Source organism: Silurus aristotelis (genome assembly GCF_946808225.1).
Source record: "Silurus aristotelis genome assembly, chromosome: 15".
NCBI classification, from domain to species: domain Eukaryota; kingdom Metazoa; phylum Chordata; class Actinopteri; order Siluriformes; family Siluridae; genus Silurus; species Silurus aristotelis.
The window spans coordinates 6,269,559-6,282,296 of record NC_139588.1 but is presented as its reverse complement, the minus strand read 5'-3'; the positions used below and the strand labels follow the sequence as shown (position 1 = coordinate 6,282,296).

Genomic DNA, 12,738 nt, shown 5'->3' with positions numbered 1-12,738 from the left:
TTGGGAAACGGGAATAGCTCTGAGCTGTCAGACTCTTAGCAGCGAATATGATAAGGGTCCTTAAATAGAGCTTTGCTGCTTCTCTTAAACTCACGCACAAACACACACACACACACACACACACACACACACACACACACACACACACACACACACACACACACACACACACACACACACACACACCACAGTCACTTTCAAACACCTCTGAGATGCAGCAGCTATCATTAAACAGCAGACAGGCTCCCATTTCCCCTTCTAAGTTTAAAATCAGGCATAATGTCAGTCACTTAGACAGTCAGTCAGTCAGTCAGTCAGCGCAAAGTCAAATTGGAGAAAGAAAGACTGGATCAGAGTATACAAGAATGCTAAAAAGGAAAATACATTAGTTTTATGTTTTACATGGTTTGTGTTTGTGGTGCTTAAAGCAGTGTGTTGTATCAGGCATCTCTCAGTATTTAGTAAATGAGCCACTGATGTGGGATTTTATAACTGGCCCTCATGGATACCTGATTTAACACTCGCTACATTTATATCAATATAAGATTGATTTAAATTTGACACAAGTAGACATGGTTTTAGCAGCTGTACACACAAATAATAACGTGGTTAACTTTAAAAAATATATACTATATACATAAAATTGTATTTACAAAATCACATCTTGTCATGTTAAACAAATTGTGAATAAGGGATTTGAGACCATTCTTTCACAGAGACACTTTCCAGATTCTACAGATTTCAAGGTCCACACTGGTGGACTCTCGTGTAGACAGGTTTTCTATGGGGTTTAAGTCAGGGGACTGGAACGGTAATGGCAGGATGACATTTTTGTGGTCAGTAAACCTTTTTTGTGTTAATTTTGATTCTGTTTTAGAATTGTCTTGCAGGAAGATTAAACCATTAACCATTTCAAGCTTTCTGGCAGACACAGTCAGGCGTCCACAATACAACAGAAAACAGAAAAGAGGACTTCTACTTCAACTTCAACTCCCCAGGTGTAAGCCATGTTAAGACAATCAAGATACATGTCCTCTTCCAGGTTAATTTAAATCTTTTCCAGTTGACTTGAACTTGTTTGTTAATACCCTGATGGTAGAAATGGGCATATTTTTTTCAAAATTTGTGCTATTTTCTTATTGACAATTTCCAGTTATGTGAAGCTCGACAACCTTTAACCTTGTATTACACCTATATACTGTTCTCTTACACATTGTGATGAATGAATTCCCCTGTGAAACCGGAAGACATAGTTGAATAATTTCCTGTTCCTAGCCAACCAGAAAATCACATAAAATATTTTAAATATATTCAATTGATATGAATTCAAATACCTTTGCCACACACATATTAAACAATATTTTATTAAGTTGTATTATACATTTTTTGAATAATAAAGAAAAAAAAAAATTTATTCATTTATCAAGGGTTTCATTAATATAAGAGGGCACTGTAGGTTTATTTTTGCTTTTATGTGGACCATAAAGGTGTTCTATACTGTATGTGTTTGATTCCATGATTATATTCCCCCCAAAATAAACTAAAATATTTCACATTTGTTCCAAAATAATGAGCATATAATGAGCAATAATCACCAAACACTGTAATTACCATATTTAATAATCACCAACTCTTTTCAAATGTTTATATAATTTTTTTAATTAAATTTGAAAAAAATGAAAGTAAATCAAGGGTGATCGGTGACAAAACAATGAAGGTCGATAGGGTCGAATGCATCATAACAGGGTGGAACATACAGTTGGTGTGTGACTTTAATTCACTTATTGAATGTGTCCTTCAGCACACTATTCAGTGCCATACATTAGGTGTAAAGAAACAGAAAATCTTGCAGTAGGTGTTTGTTTTGTGTTATGCAAACACATTACTGTCTACTGTGAACAGGAGAGCATATGTGCAATGTTAAGAGGTAAGGAGGCAGGGAACCACCTCTCTCTCTTGTGCTTCCTCTGTATCTTTTCCTTTCCCTCTCTCTGGCTGTGAAACCTGAGCCAGTGGGCCAAATATAGCGGCGCCGGGTGAGCGGTCAGGGCTCAGGACAGGTGGGACGGCAGGCCACCCTCAGCCACTGTGCAGCACACCGACCAGCTCACTGTAAAACACTCTGGCTTAATTACAGAAAATAGAAGACAAAGAGAGATTTCAAGATCAAACGATATACACACACAAGTGGGATCGAATCCTTTTGTTTACTTCACTGACTAGACTTTAACCTAAAAAAAACTGGACTCAAAGTGGGACAGAAGTGTGTGGAAAAACACTTGAAGGTAACCAGAAAAATATTTCCAGCTTTTTTTTTGTTTTTAGATCAAATAATACATGATTCTATAAATGTTATATTATCAATTAAATATATTTAACTGTTATTTTCTGAATCTGTTGAATGACTGACTGATGATTGACTTTTGATGTCATTGGTCGACAGTTACATCTGTTTGGCGGCAAGTTTCAGTAAGAACTATGCGTGTTTTTCTGCTGGTACTACCTCAACATTTACATGCTGTTGTTTTGTATGTATTGTTTCATACATGAGGAACGAACACTATCAGGTTCAGATGTTAGTGATGGCTTTGTGCATATTGTTTATCTGTCTTTTTTGTTTTTGTTTTTTTGTCTTCCACTATGAATTATTAAGTAATTCCAAAGAGATGCTTACATTTTTTAGGTAAATAACAGGCTCAAACACAAGTGTGTTTGTTTTATCTATAATAGTGTTAGAGTTTAAAGCTGTGAAACGTATCCCTCAGGGATTAAAAATAACAGCTGACCTCCAGGTCGCCATGACGCAGAGAATGTCACACCATCATATTTGCTTCCAACACACACACACACACACACACACACACACACACACACACACACACACACACACACACACACAAAATGAAGCCCTGGGCTTCAGGACCCAACGTTTGATCATTGGAAATTCTTCTCTGGGATCCATATCTTACTCTTAAAATGCAACTATAGTAACTGGGTGATTGTTTTAGCCTTTTATATTAAGGCAAGCAGTTACTAAACATTTGAGTTGATAAGTTGTGGGCAGCTGTGAACACAAATACAAGTTCATACATATATGAATACATAATGCAGGTTCTGTCTGAGACTTGATATGTTTTGGGAGAGAGACAGCCATTGTTCCTTTTCGACACTGTTTCAGTTTCATGCTAATGTTTTACCTGCTGAGATATTTTTTGCACAAATTACTGATTTGGAATGTAAAGGAACTGTCACTGTGAAACACCACAATAATCTTATACTTCTTAATATCATTTGATTATATGTTTGGCCACAGATCTTTATTTTTGCATTCCACTGACATGTTCATATACACCGATCAGGCATAACATTATACAATTATAACATTATGAGTGGTGAAGTGAATAACACTGATGATCTCTTCATCATGGCATCTGTTAGTGGTTGGATATATTTATAAGGGAGCAAATGAACATTTTGTCCTCAATGTGGAGGGTTTTGAAGCAGAAAAAATGGGCGAGCGTAAGGATTTGAGCGAGTTTGACAAGTTGTGATGTCTAGACGACTGGGTCAGAACATCTCCAAAACTGCAGCTCTTGTGGGATGTTCCTGGTCTGCAGTGGTCAGAATCTATCAAATGTGCGCCAAGAAAGCAACAGTGGTGAACCGGCGACAGGGTCGTGGGCGGCCGAGGCACAATGTTGATCACACTTCTTAATCTGATAGAACTTTTTCCCAGAAGAGTGTAGGTTAATCATAAGAGCAAATGGGGATTAAATGTGGAATAGGATGTTCAAAAACCATATACTAATCTAATAGTCAGGTGTCAACAAACTTTTGTCCATGTAGTGCATATTATGTTAATTTAGTAGTGTCTTACATTATAAAGAAGAAAAAGATGTTATGTTACATATTTCATTCTGGATATCTCACGAATTATCATCAGATTTCTTTTTACAATTCTTTTTTTTAGATCACAAAATGGTATTTAGATGCAATAAATTGCAAAGCAATGTCCCAACCAGTGATGGCCTCATTCTTGTAAGCAAACAAGCAAAATAAAAAAGGAATATTGTAATATGATGATGGTAAATGAAGGAATAATCATGCACGCCAGTGATGCACCGTTGGACTCATAGTTTATACTTATTTAGTTAATACCCATCAGCTGTGCCCAAGGAATGTCTGAGTCACTGTCCAACAACAACTGCCCTCGAAAGGTCTCAGAGTGTGTATAAGCTGCGCTCAGTATAAGCTGCTTTTGCAGAAACAAACAGAAACCAGCTCAAATCAATATGTGTATTTGTTTCGATGTTCAAATTAATAACATTTTATTGCTGTTTTTTGTGCATTATAGGATGCAGGATGGGAGCTGGAATGACACACTCCCCCACTCAGTGCTTCAGAAGGAAGCGTGTCCTCCAGGGGGTCTGTCTCCTGATGGGGATAGGGACATGCTTTTAGAGGCATCCTCGGATGGCAAAGTATATCTGGCGGAGTTCGATGGTGGGGACGGGGACTTTCTGGAACTCTCTGCCTTCCTTAGTCAGGATGAGATCGGCCTTAGTCTTGACCTGGCTCGAGAGGCCATGAGTGATGCAGGTGATCCCTGTGATGCCTCTGATATGCCACCTCCTGTTTCTTTACCCAAAGAATTGGAGCCGGTGGCAGTCCATTCCCCACCCTCTCCCCTAAACTCCACCCCTCAGCATTTAAGTGCAGCAGAAAATCAACCTTTTTATTTGCCAAGCAAAGGCACAGCAGTACAGAATTCTGTTGCAATGGCATCATCAAATCCAACTGAAGCTACATCGGTCACGGTTACATCCAGTCAGAGCATTCAAGTTAACAGACCCACTCAGGCACATTCATGCCCTGAACCCCCAGCCTACAACAAGTCCAGCATGCCTGTGTACAAGCAGGAGCGTCCCCGGTTAGTCCATGGAGGGCTGGAGGTCAATGAGCGAGCGGCTTCGACTACTGAGTTCTGCAGCCGGGCTGCGACCTTCATCGAGGAGCTCTCCTCTATTTTTAAAGGGTCTAACCGCTTTGATCACCAGGAAGACGATGACTCCTCTTCTCCAGACAGTGGCTACTTGTCTCCAAAGAGCCATAAACTGGCAAAGCAGCAGGTGCGGTCCTCTTTATCATCGGCATCTTTTTCTTCAGAGGTCCATCAAGAAGCTGCTCTTGAACGCATGGCAGGGATGGAGTCAGTAATTGATGGGAATGAGCATCAAGTTGGTGAGATTAGTACGGATGGGTCAATGGCTCCTCCTCGGTTCACCCAGAAACTGAAGAGCCAAGAGGTTGCGGAGGGGAGTCCTATTACTCTAGAATGCAGGGTGAAAGGGAACCCCCAGCCACTGGTCAGGTAAGTGAAGATCTTGTCTTGTTGCTTGATGTTGGAAATAAATCTTTCACCAATGTTTTTTAACACCTTTTATGACAATGGCAACCATTTGGTGAACATAAATACCGGAAAATCAGGCAGGTATAACTAGTAAACATGCAATCTATCAAAACCCTGCCTGCTATTCATCATCATACCTTATATGTCGTTGACTGCCTATGAGATTACTCTAAGAGATGCACGATGAAACAACTGTGGCTCAGTGGTTAAACAGCAGGCCCAACAATTTATCTTGCCAATACTAAAGGTGCTGTCGCAAACACCTATTTTTAGAGGGAACGTTGCAAGGCAGTTAAGCCCCTCTTGGTTCTGTTCCTGACCAATTCCCCTTGAAGGAAGTCTGGAGAGCTGAAAAGTTCACCCCTATTTACTCATATTTAAAAATATGCATTAGTTTATTAAGCGTTTCTAAAGCCAAATAGAGTATTTACAACAGTTGTTCAAAATATGCACAAAAAAGATTACATTGTTTTAAATCGGTTTGCAACTTAAACAAGGTGCCACACCCTTAAAACTCTATGGAAAAATGTAAATGCCTGTTGCCCTTCTGTAATTAAAAACAAAGCATAAACATATTGTTTAATTTAGTTGAATTCGAACCTCAGACTAATCTGGGTCAGTAGCATTAGCAAAATTACACTGACTTTTGGTTTTGTTTGGTTGGATTCTTGGTTTTTTCAGCAGTAATAAACAACTAGGTTTCTTATATAAGTGTGGTATTGAACAGACCTAAAAGCTATAAGATCACGCTAAGGGATATATGTGTGTGTGTGTATGTGTGAAAGAGAGAGTGAGAAAAACAGTTCATGAGGGAATTTATTAGTACTGAAGCTTGAGAAAGGATTTTCTTTTAGACATTTGAACCAATCCAGGAAATAGAACAAAGTGTAATACATTAAGTATTACTGCCTCACAGCTTCAGCTAATTATACTGTGGTGACATTATACATTCATACCTCTAACATAGACAAAGATCTCCATTTATATAGAGTGCAGTGAGAAAGTTTGATTGGAATATTCTATCACATCATATATTGGAATCATTTTGTTTGTTATTAATGTGATGATAAAAACAGGCAATACGATTAACTGTAATCAGTCTCTATTTTTATATCTCCATAATATAATATAAATAAAAAATTGTTTAGTTTTAGTTATGTCATTTCGCATTTAATTAATGGCTTAACCAGGTTAAAATTGTGGTGGATCTCAAGAATGCTGGGCTTATACACCCTAGGAATACACCCTGATTTGGTCACCTATGAGCAGAATTGATAAGTAGCAGGTCAGAATATTGTACAGAACAGTGCCTGAAAAAAGAATTTCCAATGGCATGAACAGTAGAATACAATGTACTGCTTCCAAACCGCAGTCCTGAGAACCCTATGTATCTCCATCTGGTCTTCAGGATGTATTTAATTCAGTTGCCATTGTACAGTGTGGTAAAGTTGATGACAAAAAATATGTATTATTATTATTATTGCCACTGCTATTTCGATCACATGGATTCTGAGTGGATGTGCTATGAGTAACTCATGGTTGGGTTTTTGGCCAGGTCCTAAGATAATATCTAGAAGAAGATATAATACAGGTACCATGATTAGTTAACAGGAACATTATGAGACCAGGTGATCTAAATGATCAATATAGTTGGTGATGTAAGAGTTGAAAGATACCATACTAGAGCTACCATATCTACTCTCTCTCTCTCTCTCTCTCTCTCTCTCTCTCTCTCTCTCTCTCTCTCTCTCTTTCTTTCTCTCTCTTTCTCTCTCTCTCAATCTCTCTATATGCAATTGAATGGCAGTATAAATAGGTTGCCCCAAACCATGCCAGCCATGTCATGACTTGACAAATTCCAATGCGCGCTGTCCGCTCCACCTCTCCACACCTTCTTGGGTAATATGTAAGGAGAGGAGCTGGAGGTAAGATTGAACTGTTCATATAGAAACTGTGCGATGTGACAGAGCAGATACACTCTACTTTCATGCCCTACTGAGGGGTAAAACTCAGAGCACATGCGGTAGGAAATCTGGCAAAGAGACACATTGAACTCTGACATCACATTTAATGCTACTTATGAGGCGTGTGTTGAAGGCCATTAAATGTAAAAAGGATCCTAGAGACACATATTTTTAGTATGCTTGATCTTTCTTTACCCAGAGGGCAAATCTGTCTTCAGGTACTGCCCAGAGCACTTAAATAATTGATCAGTGAGTTTGGCAAATACTGTATTCTATGTTCAGCTGCAGTATGAATCCCAGTTTCCACAAACTACAGTAGAAGACTAGCAGTGTTGGGCAACGTTACTTTTAAAAGTAATGCATTACAATATTGAGTTACTCCCTAAAAAATTAACTAATTACATAACAACTTTAACTGTTGAAAGATTTATGACCAAACTTTTGATGTCACCCATATGAGGATGGGTTCCCCTTTGAGTCTGGTTCCTCTCAAGGTTTCTTCCTCATATCATCTAAGGGAGTTTTTCCTTGCCACTGTCGCCACGGCTGCTCATCAGGGACAAACGCACACCATTCACCTTCACTGTTGTTTTCTGTAAAGCTGCTTTGAGACAATGTCTGTTGTGAAAAGCGCTATACAAATAAACTTGATAAATAAACTTTATGGAAAGTAATGCGTTATTTTACTTTTGCGTTACTTTTGCGTTACTTGTATCTCTTTCACGCCTTACAAGTGTAACAGGTGTAATATAGATCATTGCCATTAAGAAATCAGTTATATTAGGGCAAAAGACATGTTTTAAAAATTTTAAATGCTTAATAACTTCTTAGAGAACAATAAGATGATCGACTAAATTTTGACCACACGGCTGAACACTTTCCAGTCGCTCTTCTGTTCACTGCTTTTCAATCTGCCTTCGCCGTCAGGAATGTAACTATTGTTCGTGTATATAAGGTTAAGGGTGTGGGCTGCACACCGGTGATGTGGAGGGAGAACATACCTTCATCACGTAAAACATCGTGCAATTCCGTAAATATGACCTCGTCCTCGTCTACATCATTCTCTGCTTCATCATCAGCTTGAAACATTCTGAACGCTTTTACAAAGTTCACGCTATTATCAGTGACCGTGGCAGTTTATCTTCCCACAAAGAGCAAATGAGCTGTGAATTTGCTCTCTTTCTTCGCTGTGATGGCGTCCTACATGTGTCTCCCACAGAAAACTTTTATTCTGAGCAGTCTATAGATCTGCAGTGGTGGAAAGTCGGCAAAAGTCTTTCTGTCTCCATTTCCATATATGCAACATTGCATAATGTTGCATATATATGCAACATTATACACACACACACTTTTTTTTTTAAGTGGTATTTTTTGCAGTTGACAAGAGCTTATTACCAACACATAATCTACACTTAACCCTTATTCCTTTCTCCTTTTCCTCGACTATTTCAAAATAATAAGAATACTTCCATCACAGTAATGTAATGCTCTGGTCTGCCATCTCCGATTCTGACCAGCTTCTGTTCCCGTTGCTCGCACGTATGAGTGCGCGATTCTACGTGTCTACGTTCATTTTAATTTAGTATTTATTTTTTTATGCAAAATAATTTAACTGAAAAGTGACTCTACTTGTAACGCGTTACCCCCAACACTGAAGACTAGCAACTATGATAAACTATCGAACCAAACTAAAATGGATCTCCAACGGTGGATGGAGTTGCCTCTGTCATTAACTGGCGGAATCAAAACAGTAAAAATGTATATATTTTATATAAATGTATATAAATTAATTTTCTCATTTCATTGTATTCCGTTTAAAATTAATTTTAAGGACCCCAATAAAACAATATCTTAATTTATATGGCATAAGAAAACCATTGGGTGATGTTAGCTTAATTCGCATGACTCATCATAAAAAGTATTTTATCTTGCTTGAAAGCACTGCAGCAAAAAAAAACTATACTTAAAAACTGGAAATCGGAAACTCCCCCAGAAAGAAGACGCTGGATTAACTCGCAAGTGTCCTATTGTACAGGAAAAAACCTGCAAAATTTGTATTTGGACCCCCTTTCTTGACATATTACCACTGTAAGACTATGTTAACTGATATTCACATATTTGCTCTTCAGTATTGTTTGTTTGTTTCTGGTTTTCTTCCTTCTATTTCCTTCACTTTTCTCTTTTTTTTAAATTCTGGAATCTATTAGTAACATTTACTTACATTTATTTATGTATTTTTATTTTTGGTTAACTTTTTTTTATGATATCACAAATATACTGTGCAGGAGGGTGGGTTTTTAATAAGGGGGGTAAAAGGAATGTTTTTGATGAACAATGTGTTTGTATATTTTGTAACTGTATATTGCTATTAAACATATCTTTACAAAAAAAATTGAGGGCAAACTAAAAAAGACAGAACACTCTCAGCATTTTGCAGTGACAAACATAAACATACCTCTAGGTAATGTACCTATTTGTCCAAGTGATTGAGTGCTGCATCAGATGACCTGGCCTCTACAATCACCTAAAATTAGTTAAGTTAACTGAAGTGAAAGAAAAGCAGACAACAAGCACTTAACACCTCTGGGAACTTTTCAAGATTGTTGGAAAACTATTTTCAGGTGACTACCTCATGAGGCTGACTGAGACAATGTCAAAAGTAGTAAAGCTGTCATCAAAGCAAAATAATTATTTAAAGAATCAAACATGTAAATCATTTATTGGTTATTAAAAAAAATCATACTGAGAACAACAAAACATTTATCTGTTTGTACAAATACAGGTAGTGCCCAAGTTACAATGGTTTGACTTTAGATTTTTTGATTTAATGATGTGACAAAATTTTTAATACAAAGCTGCATCTCCATCATAAGGCAGGGAATACCTGTATACTTCTGTTTTTCTGAAGGTGTAGCTGAACCACCACTTTGTAAATACCCTTCGACACAGGAGACATTGTGTCCACTATCTAATGAATGTGCTCGGTAGATTGATCACTACGAAGCTCAGTAGGTTAAGACAGAAGCGTCTGTTCATGTCCAGAATTTGTTTCCAGCATGAGAGCTTGTTTCCCACAGTGATCTCATCTGCCACATAATTACGTATTGTAGCAGTAGCCACATTGATTTCATTCAAAAGATGCTAATATGTTAATGTGCCAATAGGTGTATTTCTTCTTTTTACTCTCATGTTTTTGCACATGGCCCTGCAGCATTTATACTCTGTTTCAGTATCAGTTGATATACTTTTTTAAGGGGAAAACTTGTGCCAGATTAACTCCTAGGGGTGTCCACAAACACTACGTCATGATGTGGCTAAAAGATGCTGAGCATACAGGAAACATCTAAACGACCTGCTGTGCAACATGTCCAGCTTCACAACTAGTATTGCGATAATAATAGCAATCTCACTGCCAAGTGTACAAAGCCTGGGCAGTTTGTTTCCATAAAAAGAATAGCATGGATACAGTCATGACCAAAAATAACAGCACCCTTGAAATTCAGAAAAAGCAACCCTTCTCTCAGAAAATTGTTGAAGTTGCAAATTGCTTCCCATAACCAGTTTCTTACACCTTTCTACTGGAATTTTGGACCACTCTTCTTTTGCAAACTGCTCCAGGTCATTCAGATTTGCAGGTACTTCTCCCAATTGCTGTTTTGAGATCCCTCCACAGGTGTTCAATGGGATTCAGATTTGGACTCATTGCTGGCTAGTTCAGAACTCTTTTTGCAGTGTGTTTCGGGTCATTGTCCTGCTGGAAGTCCCATGACCTCTGGTGGAGACGCAGCTTTCTGACACTGGCCACTACGTTGCACCCCAAAATTCTTTGGTAATCAACAGATTTCATTGTACGTTTACACAGTCAAGGCAGCCAGTGCCAGAAGCAGCAAAGCAACCCCAAAACATCTTTGAACCTCCACTATGTTTGACTGTAGGGGCTTTGTTCTTTTCTTTGAAGGCCTCATTTCTTTTTCTGTAAACAGTGCCCCTGATGTCCATAACCAAACAGCTCTACTTTAGTCTCTTCTGTCTACAGTATGTTCTCCCTTAAGGATTGTGGTTTTGTCTCATAAGTTTTGGCAAAATTCAGTCTTGCTTTTTTATGCCTTTCTGTCATCAGTGGTGTCCTCCTGGGTCTCCTACCATAGTGTTCCTTTTCATTCAGATGGTGACGGATAGTGCGAACCGACACTGTTGTACCCTGTTTCTGTAAATCAGCTTGCATTTGTTTGGAAGTTAATCAAGGTTCTTTATCCACCATTCGAACAATCCTTCGTTTAAATTTTTTCATACATTTTGCTTCTCTGTTCACGTTCAGGAAGGTTCGCTACAGTGCCATGGGCTATAAACCTCTTGATTATATTACGCACATTGGACACGGGAACATTAAGATCTCTGGAGATGGACTTGTAGCCTTGAGATTGTCCATTTTTTCCACAATTTTTTTCTCTTAAATTCACAGACAAGTCTTTATCCTTCTTGCTTTTCTCTATGATCAGTGTGACACACAAAACAAAAGTCAACTTTTCTCCATTATCTGGTTGCAAATGTGATTACTATATTGCCCACACCTGTAACTTGCCACAGTTGTGTCTAAATACACATTACAGGAGCATCACGTCCTTGAAAAGCAATGATTTCTTACAATTTTGACAAGGTGCCAATACCAGAACATTTACAATTGGAACAATTTTCTGACAGATGTGTTGCTTTTTCTGACAGAATCGCAAAGTTTCATGATATTTTTGACCATGACTGTACATCTAATGGCACTGAACCATTCAAAAATGAGTCAAGGAAACCTTTTTTTAAAATAATATTTTAGGTGTTTAATGGCTGAAGTCATAGTATTTCCACATGAAAGATCATAAGCTTTTCTCACACATGCTTTTTTATGCCTTTTTGCATAATGGCCTCTTGCATTTGTGATGGTTTTCAGTGAAATGCTATCTATTACAAATCCTAAAAGGTAAAGCCCCAATCCAATGAACAAGTACTGTGGGGTTATAGTCTAATCTTACATGGGTTGTGCAGTTGCACTAACATGTATACTGCTGTATGCTGTGTAACTTTTGCTAAGTGGTTTTAAAACCCAGCTTCTGCATGGTTTTCAGCTTCAGCTTTTGCATTGTGTTAGTTACATATGTTTGATTTATAGTTTTGTAAGCTGAGTGTATTGTACTCTATTGGTGTTGCCAATACAATGTGGGTTAAATCCCAATCGTGATTTGGTCCAGGTTGAAGATTATAAATTTTTTTTCTGCATGCATTAATATTGCTGGGTTGTGTGATTACATTGGGCAAACTGTGCAATTGCACTAATCTTTTACTCAAATGGACTCAATGAACTTAAGTCACTGACCT

The 12,738-nt window shown here is 38.0% G+C and overlaps 1 protein-coding gene across 9 annotated transcripts in view; it reads left to right on the top strand.

The window, feature by feature from the left end:
• Nucleotides 1-2,002: 2,002 nt before the first annotated feature.
• Nucleotides 2,003-12,738, top strand: part of palld (palladin, cytoskeletal associated protein) — a 104,440-nt gene continuing 93,704 nt past the window's right edge. For 6 of the 9 annotated variants that reach the window (XM_083562956.1, XM_083562951.1, XM_083562953.1 and 3 more), the window contains exons 1-2: nucleotides 2,004-2,285; nucleotides 4,355-5,371. In XM_083562956.1, coding sequence (XP_083419082.1) covers nucleotides 4,356-5,371 — 1,016 coding nt within the window. In that variant the 5' untranslated portion in view covers nucleotides 2,004-2,285; nucleotide 4,355. Of the gene's footprint in view, nucleotides 2,286-4,354; nucleotides 5,372-12,738 lie in introns of all 9 variants that reach the window. The other 3 variants (XM_083562949.1, XM_083562941.1, XM_083562955.1) reach the window with 2 other exon arrangements.